Source organism: Octopus bimaculoides, chromosome 5 (assembly GCF_001194135.2).
Source record: "Octopus bimaculoides isolate UCB-OBI-ISO-001 chromosome 5, ASM119413v2, whole genome shotgun sequence".
Taxonomy (NCBI): domain Eukaryota; kingdom Metazoa; phylum Mollusca; class Cephalopoda; order Octopoda; family Octopodidae; genus Octopus; species Octopus bimaculoides.
The window spans coordinates 105,992,593-106,012,334 of NC_068985.1; the positions used below are offsets into that span (position 1 = coordinate 105,992,593).

General features: G+C 36.4%; 2 protein-coding genes across 7 annotated transcripts in view; one reads left to right on the forward strand and one right to left on the reverse strand.

Annotated features, from left to right (window-relative positions):
• LOC106881108 (nucleoside diphosphate kinase homolog 5) overlaps positions 1-6,304 on the reverse strand; it is a 9,842-nt gene extending 3,538 nt beyond the window's left edge. Inside the window, exons 1-2 of the mRNA XM_014931345.2 lie at positions 6,035-6,304; positions 3,855-4,060 (exon numbers count right to left, since the gene is read on the reverse strand). Coding sequence (XP_014786831.1) covers positions 3,855-4,060; positions 6,035-6,169 — 341 coding nt within the window. The 5' untranslated portion in view covers positions 6,170-6,304. The remainder of the gene's footprint in view (positions 1-3,854; positions 4,061-6,034) is intronic.
• The window catches only part of LOC106881107 (fas-binding factor 1 homolog), a 28,509-nt gene continuing 14,555 nt past the window's right edge, over positions 5,789-19,742 (forward strand). The window contains exons 1-10 of one of the 6 annotated variants that reach the window (XM_014931344.2): positions 5,789-6,026; positions 10,579-10,603; positions 11,125-11,150; positions 12,090-12,118; positions 12,572-12,671; positions 13,870-14,074; positions 14,364-14,588; positions 15,813-16,025; positions 16,912-17,014; positions 18,089-18,692. In XM_014931344.2, coding sequence (XP_014786830.1) covers positions 10,594-10,603; positions 11,125-11,150; positions 12,090-12,118; positions 12,572-12,671; positions 13,870-14,074; positions 14,364-14,588; positions 15,813-16,025; positions 16,912-17,014; positions 18,089-18,692 — 1,515 coding nt within the window. In that variant the 5' untranslated portion in view covers positions 5,789-6,026; positions 10,579-10,593. Of the gene's footprint in view, positions 6,027-6,478; positions 6,578-6,779; positions 7,449-7,530; positions 8,792-10,578; positions 10,604-11,124; positions 11,151-12,089; positions 12,119-12,571; positions 12,672-13,869; positions 14,075-14,363; positions 14,589-15,812; positions 16,026-16,911; positions 17,015-18,088; positions 18,693-19,742 lie in introns of those variants that run through there. The other 5 variants (XM_014931343.2, XM_052967891.1, XM_052967890.1 and 2 more) reach the window with 5 other exon arrangements.

The following is a 19,742-nucleotide window of genomic DNA, read 5'->3' on the forward strand; positions in this document are numbered from 1 at the left end:
TATATATATATATACACATCATCATCATCATCATCATATCATCATTTAATCATCTTCCATGCTGGCATGGGTTGGGTGGTTTAACAGGGGCTGGCCAGGTAGAAGACTACACCAAACATCTAGCTGGTTTTTACACCTAGATGCCCTTTCTAAAACCAACCACCCTGTAGAGTGCTTTTCACATGGCACCAGCACAAGTGAGGTCAGTTTTGGCATGGTTTTTACAGCTGGATGCTGTTCCAAATGCCAACCATTTCACAGTGTAGATTGGATGCTGTTCCTTTCCAGTCTCCCACAAAATATGTCTGGCTATGGACAAATATTACCTTACTTGGAAACAGATAAGGGTTGGTTACAAGAAGGACATCAAGCTGTAGAATATCTACCTCCAAATACTGTCTGACCTGTGCAAGCATTGAAAACTGAATCTTTTCTTTTATTTGTTTCAGTCACTAGACTGCAATCATACTGGGGCACCACCCTGAAAATTCCTTGCCTTGCAAGTTACTTGGTGGCTCTGCTGGTGATGGTGCCACATAAATGATGGGCGTCTTTCATTTTCCATCTAGTGAACTCATCCACAAGGCTTTGGTCAGCTTGAGGTTATAATAGAGAACACTTGCCCAAGGAGCTACACAGTGGGACTGAACCCAGAACAACATGATTGGGAAACAAGCTTCTTAACTCCACCACCAATACTTGTTAGAAATAGAAACCAAATCTCCCTCAAATGACATCCTACTATTTTTTTAAATGTGGTCCAAGACACTATATCTAAATAAAGAGAGAAAGATCACAGCTGGAACATTCAGAGCTAACCAGGGACTAAACCACAACACGAAATCATCAACAGAGCTTGTATGTGGTCCCTTAACCTCCCTTAAATCACAGCCTATTGTCTTCAAAAAATCAAGAACACATGAATAAACTATTTCTAGATACACTAAACCTGAATAAAAATGGGATGGTCACAGATGGTTCATCAGCTGAATACTGAAAAGTCAATATAGAACAATGGGTATATACTTCACACCTAGATGGCCAATCAACTCTCAGCCTGCAATTAAATCAATTGTAACAACAACAACAACAACAACAACAACAACAACAGCAGCAGCAGCAAGAGCAACTATGATACTATAATTTCTAGAGCAGTACCTATTGTAAAGAAGAATAGGTTTTTGTAAGGTCTTGCATAAGAGCTGATTTAATTGACAAGGTAAAAATCTGGTGATGGTCTCCCATTAGCAACAATTTGTTGATAAGAAAGGTTTGTGGAAGAGTCCAATAATTTCAATTGTTATGAGAAAGAAATGGTGATAATAATGATATATGTGTGTGTGTGTGTGTATGTATGTGTGTGTGCATGCATGCATGCGTGTGTGTGTCTGTATGTGTGTGTGTGTGAGTCCCATTTTCTCAGCGTTTTTTCTTCACATCTAATGTCTCTTTTCTCATTCACTTCCTCTATCTCACTTTTCTCCATGAACATTATTATTCTTTTTATGGGGATCTCTGTTTTTTTTTTCTTTTTATTAATAAACATATAGGCGCAGGAGTGGCTGTGTGGTAAGTAGCTTGCTTACCAACCACATGGTTCCAGGTTCATTCCCACTGTGTGGCACCTTGGGCAAGTGTCTTCTACTATAGCCTCGGGCCGACCAAAGCCTTGTGAGTGGATTTGGTAGACGGAAACTGAAAGAAGCCCATCGTATATATGTATATATATATATATATATATATATATGTATATGTGTGTATATGTTTGTGTGTCTGTGTTTGTCCTCCCAGCATCGCTTGACAAACGATGCTGGTGTGTTTACGTCACCGTAACTTAGCAGTTCGGCAAAAGACACCGATAGAATAAGTACTAGGCTTCCAAAGAATAAGTCCTGGGGTCGATTTGCTTGACTAAAAGGCGGTGCTCCAGCATGGCCACAGTCAAATGACTGAAACAAGTAAAAGAGTAAAGAGTAAGATTATATTTAAAATAAGAAGCAGAAAAGCATGAATTTCATACATAGTTCATTATTTAATTTTGCTCAACAGTTGTTTCAGCAGCATAAATATCATTAATTTCATAATTATGCAACCAAGACATACAATTAATTTAAATTAAATGAATTTGAAAGCAATTTTTACCTAAAGCATTATGTAGTACTCCTGATGATCTGTGTAAACATTGCTTTTAAATTAATTTAATTTACATAAATTATTTATGTATCTTAATTATGTAATTATGGATTTAATGATGCTCATTGGACACTAAACTCCGCTTGCAAAGACTTGTTGAGGCAAGTGAAATCGAAATCGAACTAAATTCGAGCGAGATCGTCGCCAGTGCCGCTGGACTGGCTCCTCTACAGGTGGCACATAAAATACACCATTTTGAGCGTGGCTGTTGCCAGTACCGCCTAACTGGTCTTCATGCTGGTGGTACGTAAAAGCACCCACTACACTCTCCGAGTGGTTGGCGTTAGGAAGGGTATCCAGCTGTAGAAACTCTGCCAAATCAGATTGGAGCCTGGTGTAGCCATCTGGTTTCACCAGTCCTCAGTCAAATCGTCCAACCCATGCTAGCATGGAAAGCGGACGTTAAACGATGATGATGATGATGATATATGTGAAATTTATGCTTTTCTGCTTTTTATTCTAAATATGTTGCTGTAAAAGATTGTTTTAGCTGATTATATACATAGATAGAAGTTGATTCAACTTTGATTTACTGCAATGTAATAACATTGGAGTTCAACGACATTATTAATTGGGCTCTTAATGACGATGAATTCATTTTTTTTTTCTTATGTATATACTCTCTTGGTACAGATATATTTTAAAGGAATTATGAAGTTTAGAGAACCCAAATTTGAAATAGATGATTCCTTTGAAAGGGTTGAGTCAGGCAAAAAGGAAAATCACACCAAAGAGATGTGGGTGAACTCTGCAGTGCAATTCACAAAAGGAAAGAGTAAGAGCAGATTTCCAGGCAAGCAAAAATGATGACATTTTCAGAAAATTGACTGAGCCACCATGAAATGTGACTTTCTTGTCAAAATCCAACAACAAATGATAATAAGATTAATAATAATAATAATCCTTTCTATTATAGGCACAAGGCCTGAAATTTTGGGGGAGGGGTAAGTCAATTACATCGAACCCAGTGCTTGACTGACACTTATTTCTTTGACTCCAAAGGGATGAAAGGCAAAGTCAACCTTGGTGGAATTTGAACTTAGAACATAAAGATGGACAAAATGCTACTTAGCATTTTGCCCAGCATGCTAATGATTGTGCCAGTAACAACAAAATAACCATGGGTATAGAAAATGAAGAAAGTGAAGATAGGGTCAAAAGCGTGACTCACATGGTTAGTGCTTGTGAAAGTCTTGTGCAGAAAGAGTACAAGCGTAGACATGACAAGTTAGCCTAAAACCTCCGCTGACCACTATGTTGTAAGTATGAACATGAGGTTACAGGTGCTTGGTACCAACATACACCAGGAAAGGTAATAGACAAAAAGGGGAAGACAAAGATCCTCTGGGACTTTAACTACCAGACAGACAAGATATTAGAGCACCAAAGGCCGAATATAGTAACCTTTAGGAGGGACAAACAAGAGTAATACATGTGCTTGGTGTACCCTTATCAGATGGGTAGTCATGATGGGTAAATGGGCTTCGTATGTTTTACCCCAGTGTCACTTTGATGGCATGCTTTGCTCTCTCACTCAATAATAATAATAATAATAATGATAATGATAATAATAATTTGTTTTATTGACCACAAGGGCCCAAAACATTTAAGACAATATTAAATGATGAAATACATGAAAGAATAATAATAATAGTTTCTACCTATCTGGATAGGTTTCTCGTGCAACGAATGTATTTGTAGGCCCCATCAGCTCCTCCCAAGTAGTTAAAGCATTGTCCCTTGCTATTATAAGGCAGATAATGGGTCCCTGGCTCATATATTCCACCAGTTTGGTGAAGAACATCTTACCAAAATGTTCACTATAGAAGTCACTGGCTTGTTCTGGTGTCATGTGAACACGGCGTCTCTGAAAGAAATAAGTTGAGATAATAGTCTCTGATTTAGGCACATGGCCTGCAATTTTGAAAGGAGAAGATTAGTCAATTCTACTAACATCAGTATATGACGGCTACTTTACTTTACTGACACCAAAGGGAAGGCATGTAGCTTAGTGGTTAGGGTAATTGGCTCATGATTGTGAGTTTGATTCCCAGACATGCTGTGTCTGTGAGCAGGATACTTTATTTTACGTTGCTCCAGTCCACTCAGCTTGCAAAAATGAGTTGTACCCGTAACTCAAAGGACTGGCCTAGTCACATTCTGTATCACGCTGAATCTCCCTAAGATCTACGTTAAGAGTAAGTGTGTCTGTAGAGTGCTCAGCCACTTGCACACTGATTTTATGAGCTGGCTGTTTTGTGGATCGGATCAACTGGAACTCTTGTCATCATAACTGACAAAGTGCCAGTTAAGGGAAGAAAGACAAAGCTGACCTCAGTAGGATTTGAAATACTGCAAAGGATTTTTTTGGACACTGCAGTAGTTTTGCTAGTTTGCCACATTAGTTAACGTTGATATGGCTTATTCTTGAGCAGGTAGTTGGTGATATATGTACGTTGGGTGGGCAGTGAGTAGCATTTCCTTTAATAAGTTAATCAGGAGATGAGAGGAGAGGCAGTACCATGCTCTATAACTAGTACTACTACCTCTCTCTCACTCAGGTGACACTGATGCTGCTGCAGCTTAAAATATGCATCTAAAGATCAATGTGTGTAAAAAAATCATAGATAGGAAGAGAACCAGAGTTGTGATCCAAGCTTTCCAACAATCAAGTGGTGGTGTTAAACTTGAGGGTTATTTATATGTTAAAGAGGAGGTTGCATGTTGATAAAATTCATTATCATCCTCATTGTCATCTTTTAATATATGTCTTACATGCTGGCATGGGTTGGACGTTTTGACAGGCTCCAGTATCTGCTTTGACATGTTTTCTATAGCTGCATACCCTTCCTAATGCCAACCACTTTACAAGAGTGTATTGCATGCTTTTTCATGGCACCAGTACTAGTGAAGTCGCCATGTGACTTACAAAACTATGATCCATTTTGACAGACTGGGGCTGCAGTAGAGAGGGAAACAGCTTTGTGCTAGGTAATGAGGGGTTCAGAAGAGCTAAATGGCTTGACATACCCATTTCTTCTTGATTTGTCACTTCCTCTCTCAGGCCTTGAATTAATTACTTTGTGACTCTATAAGGATCGTCAAAATTCTGAGGCTTTCTACCACATCCTGACTGAAACTATTAAAACTACTGCTACCACCACTATCATCACCATTGTCTTCTTATTTCTCCATCATTGACAACATCACAATCAATACCATAACATGAGTTAATAATGGAGCTTCTACATAGTCATTCAACCTACATGAATCAGATGGTAAATCTCTTTTTAAAATGTATCCTACTGTCCAAAACAATTCCAGTGGCACCCTCAATAATATAGTACTGGTTGTATAAAAAAGACAAGATGGTCTTGCTTGAAATGCCTTTGACATGGAAACTTGGGGAGCCTGCAAGTGATCGCTCGACCTGCAAAAAATCGTAGTCAAATCTTTAAATCTAAACTCTACCACCTTTAATAAAGAGAAGTAGGGGCGGACCCAGGTGGAGGGCCGTGGGGCACGTGTCCTCCTCAAGAAAAGAAGTGCGTTCTTTTCTCCTGGAATTTTATTCCTTCTGACCTTGTGCTCTCACTTCGAAAAATTCCTAGGATCGCGCATGAGAAGGATACTTTAAACAAGATGGTCCACGATATAAAAACAACGGATAGTCAAGGCTAAAATGTCTTAAATTATAGATCTGTTGGATAAGGGCTGACCTAGAATATTTACTGAAAAACTCCACCACCAATACCATCACCACCAAACAATGAAGTGGTTGGTAACCAAAAACAGAAGGAAGAGACTATCAACATATATGTGCAACATTTGAGGTACTTACATTGATAATAGTGAAACCTGTTCGTAGAATAATATCTTCTATAACATCAGCGTATTTCACAGCTTCTGGTTTAATAATAGCTAAAGTTTTATCAACAAATGAATTGGGATGGCATCTATTTAATTTTTCAGACATTGTTGAAGTTTTATTTCAGTTATGGCTCTATATATTCAATAATCTCTCTCTCTCTCTCTCAAACTATCCCTATCTTTTCTCTATATTTTTCTTTTTCATTAAATTACTCAACACTCGCTCTCTTATTTTCTTTCTCCTTTTCACTCTCTCCCCCTATTCCCCTCCCTCTCTTTCAAACCTTTTGTCTTTGTCTCTCTTTTTCTCCCCGTCTTTCTCTCTCTCTCCTCAGCTTTATCTTTCTCATTCATTTACTATTCGTTCCCTTCTTTCCAACATTGTTGTGTTAGTAGTTGCTATGACAGCAATGACGTAGCAGCGAGCGAAAAATGTCAGTTTTGACTCTATCATAAATAAATGGACACTACCAACAGTAACAGCTACCATCCTGGGGCCGGTGTCTGAAATCAGGTTAAGTTCAATTATACATTATTATACCTTCTGTCTACTCTTTCCTTATCTAATAACAACTTGTCTTTGCTTTAATATTATTTTATAAATTCGAAGATTTAACTTTTCTGTTAAAACAATGAAGATATGCCTGATAAAAAGTTATTTCAAATATTTTTTACCTCAATAATATCAATCTGTATTTGAACTTCGTATCTCTGACTTTGGACATATTTCATCATAGTTTGATACGTATTTTAAATTTTGTTAGCATATATAGTTTCCTTAATTGAAACAAACTCACCAAGTTAACCGAATATGGTGTCACAACACCAAATACACAGATTTTAGTTTAAATTACAGTAGCATTTATTGCTAAATTAATGTAGTTATTGTTTAATCTTAGGAAAGTCTTGATCCAACAAACATGATCAAAGATATTCCAGATGTCACTGTCCCGTGTTTTGAGACTGTAGGATGAGGAGGCATAACTACAGTTTGGTACCCCATCTCCCTTGTTATGTTGGATGTGATTTGAGGGAAATTAAGTTATTTCTACCAGGATCCCTTGTTGGGTTGATCATTACTCAGTGTATAAAGTCTGTTACAGCCCTGTAAAATAACAGCCGATAATGAACTTTTGGATGTCAAACTGAAATACCTAGAAGTAAAAGTATTTGATTCTGACTATTAAAACATCGAAATTAGATTTAAATCTATGCAACAAAAAAGTTGTTTTTAACTATGTATATTGTGCGAAATTAAATATATATGCAATATTTATAATGGACAATTATTATTATAAACGTACAAAAGTAAACAGGATGAAAATGCAGAAATAAAAAGAAGGAAAGAAAAAAGAAATCAGTAAATAGATGCAAGTGTTTCTGAGGTAAATCCTGTCAAAGTTAACCTTGTCTTTCATTTCGCACCCTGGGGGGTGGGGGGGACAATAAAATAAAGTACCAGTTAAGTACTGAGAACGATGATATCGACCAACCCCTTCCCTAAAAATTGCTGGCCTTGTGCCTAAATCAGAAACTATTTATCCAATGCAACCAGTAACAGTCCGTGTCGTCGGCAAATAATGAAAACCAAATAGTGAAAAGTTTGTGAAGTGGAATAAACTATTTTGTTACGGAGGAAGAGAAGACATTTCGTGGGGAAAAACAAAGTTTTGTAGAAGAGAGATGCAATGTTTTCCTCACACCAAATTTATTTTTTAACTCTTATGAACTTTCCCTAAATATTAACATAATTAATGTCATTGATCTGGTAATTTTTTTTGTTACGTCTAGGGAGAGTCATCATGCCAATATAACTAACACACACACTGGTTCAATTCCACTCATTTATTAAATATCCGATTTTTTTTTTGCCAAAGCTCTTTCGTTGTTTTTTTTGTTTTTTTTTTTGCAACCTTCTCAGTGACTATCGACTCTGTCCGTTCATTTTGTTACATTTTTAGGGTATCCTCTGCTTTTACGATCTTAAATTCCATCTGCATGTGTTTCATTCTTGGTCCCCAGTTCTTTGGGAACGAAATATACATAGATACATGTATACATATATAAGGCCAATTTTGAATTTAGGAACGTAAAAGCGCGGATACCCCATTATATCGTTGGGTCATGAATTTGTTGTGGCAGCGATCGACCCTATGTTCCAGGAAGACATTTCTACCGACACCGGTTCACTTAGGGACCTGGTTAATTAAGTTGTAGACTTTTGTTAATTGTGTATCTAAATCAGGAATTAATGACATTTCTCTGATGTTCGTGGCTTTAAAATTCGTCAGAAAGGAAACAAAAGGAACAATATCAATACACAAAGTTTTTGGAAATTATAAATTATGACTTGTTGGTTATTTACATAGGCCTGCCTTTTCTGCATATTAGAAGGGCAATTTTATAACGAATGTTCTAATATCTAACAAGTTTATTCTGTAATTAGTTGATTGTCTATGACTCGACATCCTTTATTGGTAATCGATTCCTAGTTTCCATGGTTCCCAATCTTGTCCTTTATGTTCCTTCAATAATTTATACGAATGGCCTCTTGTTGACTGATGGAATTCTCAGATATCTTTGCTGAGATTGATTTACATTGCTGATGCTAATGAGAAAACTCCGACGTTAGTCTCATAAATCTGTGGCATAAGTAAAGGAAATCGATTAAATGATCAGTGTAATTAGTTCCCTGTGAGGTGTGACGACGATGCGGTTTCAATTCATGGTTAGTATTCCTTCATTTATCAAAAGAAACCAATAATTCGGATGGATTCTTTGCTAGCTGTATTCGTTTAGAGGTTCGAAATCTAAAATTTAAGATGTATCAAATCATTTTCTGTGTTTATATAATTGTAATTATTTTGTTAGAATTTAAATTGAACGAAAGTCATGAAAAAAAATAAACTAATGTTTTTAAAATGAAATTGAAAACTAAAAAATTTCATTTCTTTCCCTTGTGAAATTTCCTAGAAATTTAATTTTTTTTAGTATTTTGTTTTTATATTTAAATTTATAAGTTTGTCAAAAGTTGAAAACGAAGAAAATACGTTCTTCAGCATTTGTAATGAAATTTTATAATTATAAATGTTTTTAAAAATTGGTTTGCCTTAAACGTACGAAATTTTTGTTTGTTTTAATAACTAATCAATTAAATTCTAAAGAATGAGATATGTGAAATGCCTCTTTTTACTACAATATTGTGTGCGTTGGGGGTGGATGCGAAATTTCTTTAGAACTTTAAACAGCGGAGGATCACGTGCATAATAAAAGACAATAAAGCTCATAATACTGCTGAGACCCCCTTCGACTGACCATGGGATTGTACCTAGAAAGTTACCCTCCCAGTCCGGGCAAAGTTGTTTATGGAAGACCAGCAGTCGCCCCTCTCCATGCTACCAGTGTTATTCAATGGAAAAGCAAAAGGGCCGATACAGCTTGGCACCTGTGACGTTGCAACTCATTTCTACAGCTGAATGAACTGGAGCAAGGTGAAATAGAGTGTCTTGCTCAAGAGCACAACACGCAACCCGGTCCGGGATTCGAACTCTCAACCTCACCATCGTAAGCTCGACGCTCTAACCACTGAGCCATGCGCCTTCACAGTTCATAATATATCATTTAATTATTACATATATAATGCAAAAATACTCCGCAGAAAGCAATAGTCAATAAAATAGAAATTAAACTTTAAAATTTATTCTTTCTATGCGGTCCAGTCCGAAATGATTCATGCCTCGATGATTAGTGACTCCCTGATGTAGATGATAATGTTTAACATTTGCACAATACCTCATATTTTGTAGGGTGTGGAGTACTGTTGTTGGAAATAACTTTGAATTTGACTGACAGTTATTTATTTTAGGAACTTCGCCTTTCGTTTCTCTGGATTAAATTTCGTACAGAAGTTTCGCCTCTGACCCCTGAAACTGGTGGAAATTGTCATCTGATGAAAGACCTCAGCCCAAATGTTTGCAACAGGGCAGCCCCTGCCAAGGCACCCAAGAACTAGTTACTGGTGTTAAACTAGACGATAGATTAATTCAATTATATGCTTACACTATTTGTGCCCTTGTGCCAGACTGAAGCAATAGAGTAGCAGACAATGCCTTATATTTAGGTTTGTCCTTCGTGCTCTAAGTTTAAATCCCACCAAATTCAACTTTATCTTTCACCCTAAAGGATCAATAAAATAACTTCTGGTAAAGTTTAATCATCTTATACCTCTTCCCAAAATTTGGGTCTTGTATTATTATTTTAAAGCCAAGTGGCAAGCTGGACAAAATATTTAGCAGCAGTTTTTCTGGCTTTACATTTTAAGTTCAAACTCCGTTAAGCTCAGCTTTACCTTTCGTACTTTTCAGGTCAATAAATTAAGTACCAGTTGAGCACTGGAATTGATGTGATTGACTTATCCCCACTCCTAAAAAAATGGCTGGCCTTGTGCTAAAATGTGAAACTATTATTATTTAAATTTATGTAATTATTCTTCTAAATTTCTTTTAACTATTTCAGCCACAAGTCAGCAGGATGGTCACACGTAAGTAAATATTTTTATATATTTTTTAAAATTTTATTTTCAACTCAACGAGGAAGGATGGCATCTACAGTCATTTCAGGTCATTTGAGACTAGGTGTTGGTGATAATTAAGTGCAATTAGTATGATTAATGTTCAAGTTGAATTATTAGGGATTAACTGTGAGTGAGAAAATACATCTTAAGAGAGTTCCAGAGAGAGATTACTCTCAAGATGTATCGAATAAAAGTGTTTAATACTAAGTAAAGTGGGATATGCCAGATGCAAAATTAAAAAACTAGATCTGTATTAAATGGGATAAGATACAGATGGTATATAGTCAACAACTTCAGTGATGTAGAGACCATGCATTTAGTTACATTCCCTTTTACATTGTGTTCAGATCCTTCTGGGATTTTCTGACCCATGCAAGCATGGAAGCATAGACATTACACCCACCCCTTAAATTTGTTGTCTTGTGTCAAAGTTAGAAATTATCGCCATCATTATCATCCTCTTCATTATTATTATTCTTGATTTTCAGGACCCAAGACTGCTAGAAGACTTTTGGTAAGTAGCATCAATAACATTAATTTGTTCTCATTTCCCTGTTGTACATTAGTTATACTGTGAGGTCGTTACTGTCTACTTATTAGTATGACTAGTAATCTTTTGATGCAGGGCCATGCTTTTAGTATCAATACAAATACAGTTAGACAGTTCATTTGACTCAGCATGATATGAACATAAAATAAATAGTTTTAAAATTTAGACTTTTGAATGTATTTTTTTTCATAGTTACACATATTGTTCTGCTATAAAGCTGGCTGTAGCACTTTACAGTTTGGTATATCAAAACAAGTCTACTAATGTGTCATGTCTAAAATATTAACAAACAATGCCTGTAACAACATTTAAACTTATCACTTGTTATAAACTAAGTATCATTTGTCCATTTCTTTAATAAAGACAAGGAACTTCTAAGTTTGAACATTATCCAGATACACTGAGTGGCTTAAATGAATGTTTGTTACTCTTTGACTGTCACATGCTGTCTAGTCACTTGTGACAGTGACAGGGTTAAAACAATTCTCTTGTTGGCAATAATTAGTATATTCTTCATTATTGTTGTTGTCATCTCCACCACCACCATTAATGATATAATAATTGCCTTGTTCAGCAATCATGAGATTAGACAGCTCTGTATGACAGCATCATTTTTCTTATACTTGTAATTTAATGTTGGTGTTTTGCTATTTTTGGTTATATTATTCATTGTGTATTGGGTAATGGTTGCAAGATGATAATCTTTTTTCTGAATCATCTTGACCCATCAAAGAACATAGAAAAGATTGACACCAATTTAGAGTTTTAAGTTGGTGGTGGTGGTTCCAGTTATCTCAATCAAGTTCTATACTGTTTAATGTTGTTGACTAAGCTTCTATTCTAGTTTCTATTGCCACCCACCCAAGATATCACCCTATTTCTAATTATTTTATATTTTGATAGGACAATGATAAACCTAAGCCAAGTATCAGGTACGTAAATATTTTCCTTTCATACCTTAATCTCATCTTTTATTTCTTTGTCTACAAAAGTTCTTCCCTATAGCTTCAGTCTCCTCTGGAAGATCCTTCCTGCATACCCTCTCTGCAAAAATCAGTCTAAATACAAGTTGCACCAACTTCACCTGTCCAGAAGGATCTCAAGAGCTATAGATTCTGCACCTTTTATTCAGACTAAACTTTATATAAACTTACTATTCCCTCTTACAGTTAATGTTTTTGACATTACATACCTTCAATATTCAGCCAGAAAACATTACAACTCATTACAATAAACACTTAATTAGAATGTTTCCCTCCACACATACACTGTAGTAGTTTCCCTTCCTACTTTTTTAATCTCTTTCTAGTTATTTCCCTTTATTATAACAGTCCAGTATTTCTCCTCCCTCCAGTGCATTATATTTCCAATTTCTTTTCATTTAGCAGTGAAGATTTCTATGCAAACATGGCTGCTGTAGCTGAAGAAGAATCTGACTTAAGCTTATCAGATGTTGATGCTGACCAGTTGGCTAAGTCATTAGCTGTAAGTCCACCTTGTTAACCCTTGCGATGGTATTGTCATTGAGTAGTCTCAGTATAACACAAAAGTTTCAATTAAAGTAAGATTTCATCCATTATATTTTTTTTCGCTGCTTTTGCAGATTCCTATGACTCTCTGTCACCATCCAATTCCATTATGAATTTGAATTGGAAGCTTGGGTCATAGTGATTACACAACCATGAATGCTTTGCAGTTATTCTCTTGATAGAGCTTGATGATCCTGACCATTAATCTTCTAGGATTTCTTCACTCAGCGTCAATGTAAGAAGCACCATTGGCTCAATTGAGCTTTTCTGCTACCACTTCACAATCCACTATGCTGCAGTTCCATGACTTTGACATATCCCTGGCAGGGTGGCTGAATGGCTGCTATGCCTTGCCAAAGGGCTGCCTGTTACTATGCATGGCACAGTCATCACTCCATAAGATATTTTCAGATTACCCGCATACCCAAATTTGTAATATAACTGTCACCATTTTGTCTGAAGGTTTATGATAGCATTACAGAGTAGCCTCAGTCAATTCTGCTTAAGTAGAGGTTTGGTACAGGGGTAATAAATTAAAATATTATTGAATCTTTGATACATATAACTATTACCCTCTTATCTTTACTATGGTTGTTGGTTGTGATAGCTTGTGATGAGTGAAACATTTAACCGTCATTCTTGGAAATTTAGAAGGAAAATTACTATTACATCAATCTAGTCATATAGCTTGAAGGTTACATTGTTAGACTGCCAAACCAAATGGTCAGAAGTTCAAAACTAAGAACAGATGTTATTTTTAACTTGAGTACATTGTTTTCCTTAGTATGTCTTGGTTAAACTTTTGGAAAATGATGGAGACAAATGCATAAATTCTTTTATGTCTGTCTTTTTCATCATAAACTTGCTCATTTTTTATGAATTGTTGGAACAGTTTTAGGGATGGATAGCCACCTAACACTCAACCATGAAACTGAAACAGTACAGTTGCCCAACCCCTTAATTTTATCGCTGTCAAATGCCTTAGCTTTAGAGCTATTCAACTCCTTAACCACAAAATTTTCCAGTCCATTATACAAACGAAAGTATCAAGTCTCTTAGCCTTGTAGCTATCTAACCCATAACATCACAGATTCTAGGTCTTTGTAATAAGGTAAAACAAAGTTGTTTTCAAGATGGTTATTTATTTATTGTAGGATTTGGATGACATGGATGCAGATCTATTTGGTGGGCGGAAGAAAGACTCTGACAACAAGGCATCACAGAAATCGAGTTTGGCAGGTACTTCAGAGTCCCACCATCCTCCTAGCAGAGATGGGAGCCAAGATCAAGAAGTAACACAACAGACAAAAGATGAACCACCAAAAACATCTTCAACATTGAAGAATCAAGAATCAAAATGTAAATCACTTTCAAAGTTGTTTTCTTTTTTATCATTTTTTTGCACGTGTGAGTGTGTATATGGAGATGCACCTCATAATTTGTGTGTATATGTAGATATATGTGTGCATGTATGTAGATATATATATAAATTTATGTTTGTGTACACGTTATCTTTTCTTGTTAAACATTTTGAAACCTTGGTTTGAAATTATCCCTTGATCAGTTTGTTGCATTCATTTTTGGTTTACTTCAAGAATGGCTTCACTGAATGACAAATTAACAAACCTGATTGATCAATTATTTCCAGTTAACGACAACATAGACTTGACTGGGTTGTTATCTGACGATGACAGCCTTCTTCAATCTATGGACAAGAAAGAGATTACTACTAAATTAGCCTCAGATACAACAACAACAACAACCACAACAACAAAACCTGGTTCTACAGATGCACCTCCACCTCCAACAAAGACAACTACACTTAACCCATCTCCAAATACTTCCAGTATATCAAAAGTGAAAGAAACTAAAGGTAAAGTAAATATATTTTAAGTCTCTAACAATCCAAGAGGAAAATGATGGAGTTTTCTCTATTGTCTTTCATGTTTGTGTTCAGGTGTTTGCATGTGTGAGTTTGAATATCTGCATTTATATGTGTATTTCTTTTTTCATTTTTTTGAGCAGAGAAGCCAGTGCTCATGCATGACCCTTTATCTGTGTGTGTGTATATATATATACACACACACACACACACATATATATATATACAAAGGGCTTCCTTCAGCTTGCTTCCATCTACCAAATCTACTCACAAGGTTTTGGTCAGCCCTAGGCCATAGTAGAAGACACTCACCTGTGGTGCCACATAGTGGAACTGAACCAGAATCTGTGTGGGAAGAAAACTTCTTAACCACACAGACACGCCTGTTGGGACAAAGGTTTCTATGTCCAGATACCCTTCCTGGTGGCAACCCACGCCTGTTTCCATGCGAGGTAATAATCTCACAGTTTTACTATAACAGCTAGTAGAACCCTGAGCAAGAAATATAAAACAGCATGGTGGTCAGGAAATAGCAGAGGAACTGGAGGTGTGAGAGTTTTGGTGAAGGAAGAAATCTGTGAGAAGGTGGTGAAGGTCAGGAGAAAGAGTGACAGAGTGATAACAGTAGTGTTAGCATTTGAGGAAGAAGTGGTAAGGGTGATTTGTGGGTATGGTCTGCATACCCACAAATGATAACTGCAAGTGGAGAGATAGAGTGAAAATTGGATCAGAGCTTTGCAGTGAAAGTTGGTGTGCATCAGGGATCTGTGTTGTCACCATTGTTGTTTGCAATAGTGGTGACGGAGAGTGCAAGAGAGGGACTGTTAATGGAGACACTGGATGCAGATGACCTTGTTCTGATGAGTGGCTTTAGTTTTGGACTTTTGTCTTAGATATTTAGAAATATACTGAAGTAGATTACATCTGATGTACTGAAATTTTAACTGTCTTTGTGTACCATAGTATGGTAGAGTCCACAACTTCTCAAACAATCTCTGAAAATTAATAAATTTGACAACTGGTCCAGTTGGATCAACAGTATTAAAACAAAAGCTGGAGCTCAGCCCCTAAAATTGAGGGAATATACTACAAGGGCTACTGATTTTCGAGTGTATTTTATACCAACAAGTATTTGATTAGTATCCACCTAATTCAGTTCATGCAACAATAATTGTAATATCCAGTAAACATTTTTTTTTTTTTTAACTTTTCTAGGACCTGCTACCAAAAAGGCTGTGACATTTAACAATGAAGATGATATATTTGATGAACTTGGTCTAAATGACAGTCCACAAGAAAATACTCAATCTTCAAAATCTAATCTTGATTATCTTTTTGGAAGATCTTCCCCAACAGAAACTTTTGGCACTTCTAAAGACAAAAAATCCCTGGTTGATGATCTTTTGAAGGGTAAACATGTTACTAATTGTAAGTTTGTGTATAATTAATTATCTTTTATTCTGCTAGCTTGAACAACAGTAATCAATGCTTTATTAGCAGTTAATTGCTATTCATTAGATTTCTTATCAACCTTACTGATAAGATGATAGTGAGATGGGGGTGGGGTGTTGTTGTTCAAATTCATTAGAATGTTGATCCAAATACTTTGCAGTATTTGTTTCACCTCCTTATATCTTGGTGAAGGCACATAGCCTAGTGGTTAGGGTATTGCACTCAGGATTGCAAACAAGATCATGGTTTTGATTCCTGGACTGGATGGTGTGTTGTGTTCTAGTGTAAAACACTTTGTTTCCAGTCCACTCAACTGTAAATGAGTAATCCTGTGACAGACTGGTGTCCTGTTCAGGGGAATGCAGTGATCTCAGTCACTTATACACAATGGAAATGACTGCTAGTTTGCTGCATCATCATCATCATCAACATTTAATGTCTGCTTTCCATGCTAGCATGGGTTGGACGATTTGACTGAGGACTGGTGAACCAGATGGCTACACCAGGCTCCAATCTGATTTGGCAGAGTTTCTACAGCTGGATGCCCTTCCTAACGCCAACCACTCCGAGATTGTAGTGGGTGCTTTTACGTGCCACTGGCACGAAGGCCAGTCAGGCGGTACTGGCAACGGCCATGCTCAAAATGGTGTATTTTACGTGCCTCCTGCACAGGAGCCAGTCCAGCAGCACTGACAACGATCTCGCTCGAATGTCTTTTCACATTCCACCGGCACAAGTGCCAGGAAGGCGATGTTGGCCTAATAATATTAGAATAATAATAATAATAATAATAATAATAATATCAATGTTTTCTCATTATGATTGACCTATTATATTAATGTTCTCTCATTATTACTGCCAGCATCAGAGCAGGGAACGAACAAGGAAGAAGACTTCATTTTTGGCTCATATGTACCTTCTGCTGCTGCATCATCAACCTCATTATCAACTACAAGGAGCGGAAGGTGAGCCACATTGATTGCTCTGCTCTCCCCCCTCTCCCCCCCTCTCTCTCTCTCATGACACAACTCTCATCATTATCATTACCACCATTGTCATTGTTATCAATAGCAGCAACATCACTTGAGCCCATGATGTAGCCTCTACATCTTAAATTAACCAAACTAGAAATAGCAGCCACATTGGTTCAAACAATACTATCTTAAAAAATGAAACGAAAAGTCACACTGGATTATGTAGTTCTTGTCATCATCATTATTACTACTTTCGTTATCACTTTCATCATTATCATCATCACCTTTATAAAACATCTTGTACTACAAGCCTTGCGTTTATGTAATGAAATGAAAGTATCTTTATAGATGAAGTCCAAAGGACCTTTAAGAGCCATTTCTTAGCTCTGGTTCTATGGTAATTGACGAATGAAACATGAATCTTCCCATAGACAAAACACCTATTTATTGCAGTTATTTTCCTTCAAATTCCCATTTTGGCACAGGTAGGATGGTTTGACAAGACTCAATGGATTGGAGGTCCACATCCTGCTCAAATGTTTCATTTTTTTTTTTTTTTGCATGGTTTCTAAGGTTGGACCTCCTTCCTAACACCAACCATTTTACAGAGTGTATCAGGTACGTTTTTTTTTTTTCTTGGTACCAGCACTATAGAGGTCACCTTGCCATCAGTAAGTCTAAAGAGCCCTCTCAGGCTCTTTATTGTCACAGCTTCAATTGATTACCAATCACTTTTTGTACTGAGTGCTTTATGTGGCACCAGTACTATTGATGGCCATCTTTGTTGTTAAGGTGGTGAGCTGGCAGAATCATTAGAGTACTAGAAAAAATACCTTGCGGCATTTGTACCAGTACTTTAGGTTCTGAATTCAAATTCAGCTGGGGTCAACTTTGTCTTTGATCCCTCCAGGGTAAGTAAAATACTAGTTAGTAACTGGGATCAATGTAATCAGCTATCTACCCCACACTCCAACAAGACCCAAATTTTAGGCCTTGTGCCTATGTTAGAAGCAAGTATTGTTTATGTTGTTGTTACATTTCCAATTTTCTTTGTCTAATTGATAGATTGCTTGATAAAGGTGAAAGTAAATCTTCCCTGTTGTCAGATAATTCATCCAAACGAAGAGGGTCCTTTCTGAAGACATCTCTGGATAATGATGATGATGATGATGATGATGACGATGATGATACCTTTGACTGGTTAATGGGAATAAGTAAAGAAAAGAGCTCAATAAAATCTTCCACATCTCACAAAACAAAGAAGACAACAAAACCAAAAGTAGAAGAAAAGAAGAGTAAAGAGATTGTTTTGGATGATGACGATGATGATGACTGGTTAGGAATCAAGAAGGCCACAACTGATACTGAATTAAATGAATCATTCAAAACTGAGATCTCTCACCCAGCTAAACCAAGTTTGACTCTTAAAGATGTTCTTCCACCTAAAACAGAAACCCCTGGGAAAGTTGAAAAATCTAAGTCTGACGAAAGTTTTGAATTTAATGTCACTCCAAAAACAAGTGCCGTCCGAAGAAAATCTAGTGTTGTAACTAAATCAGAACCAACAATTCAAACAAGTGGGGGCCTGGAAAAATCAAGTGCCTTATCAAAATCTGAGCCCTTTTTTTCTCAACATAATACAGTCCAAGAAAAACCTGAGGAAATAACGGTAAATGCATGGTTATTTTATAAATATAGACATGGGTTATGACTGTGTAGTTAAGAAGCTTGCTTCCCAACTGTGTGATTTTGTGTTCAGTCCCACTGTATGTCTTCTATTATATCCTCCAGGCCAACCAATGCCTTGTGAGTGAGTAAATTTGGTAGAAGGAAACTAAAAGAAGCTCATTGTATATGTATGTGCGTGTGTGTGTGTGTCAGAGTTAATGTCTCCTTCTCTTAACATCACATATTAATTGTAAGTGAACATCACCACCACACAAGCGGTGTTATTTGCATCCAACCTTATGTGGAAACATGTCTGGTAATGGGGAAACATTATCTTGCTTGGAAACTGGTTTGGTTAGCAACAGGAACAGCACCAGACAATAGAAAATTAGCTTCAATGAATTCCTCCTGACCCATGCTATCATGGGAAAGTGGATGTTAAACTGAGGCTGAACAAAGCTTTTATTATTGCACACAACATTGAGTGTAGATGGTTGAGTTGATGGCATACTGGAAAAATGATAAACTATTGGTAACTGAATACGAACACAGTAATGATATCTTGTTACCATCAGTTTGTGTCTGTTGCCAAGACAGTAAACTCTGAAAAGCTCAGTTGGCCTATCTCCTACAGGATTGTCATAGTCATAAATAGATACTGTTGGCTAGTATAAACCATTCCTGTAAGAAACAGCAGCAGCAGATATGAATGATTTGTAAGCTTGTAATATGGGATTCAGTTTCTCCTAGTAACCTGTCCAGGGCAAGATCTCTTGTGTATTTAATGATTTTATGGTACAAACTGTTTTTTTTTTCTTTTTGTCTTCCTAAAAAATTCTTTTTAATATTTGGTAAGATGAGTACATCGAAACCGGATATATTTTAAATCACTTACTGTAACAAAAATATTAAACAGTCTCATTCCCTCCTTTTCTATCTCCAATTACACTGTTTACATAGATGTATTCGTATAGAAAATGTCATAACTTTCAGTCTATAGAAAACTTAAAAGTGATATATATATATATATATATATATATATATATATATA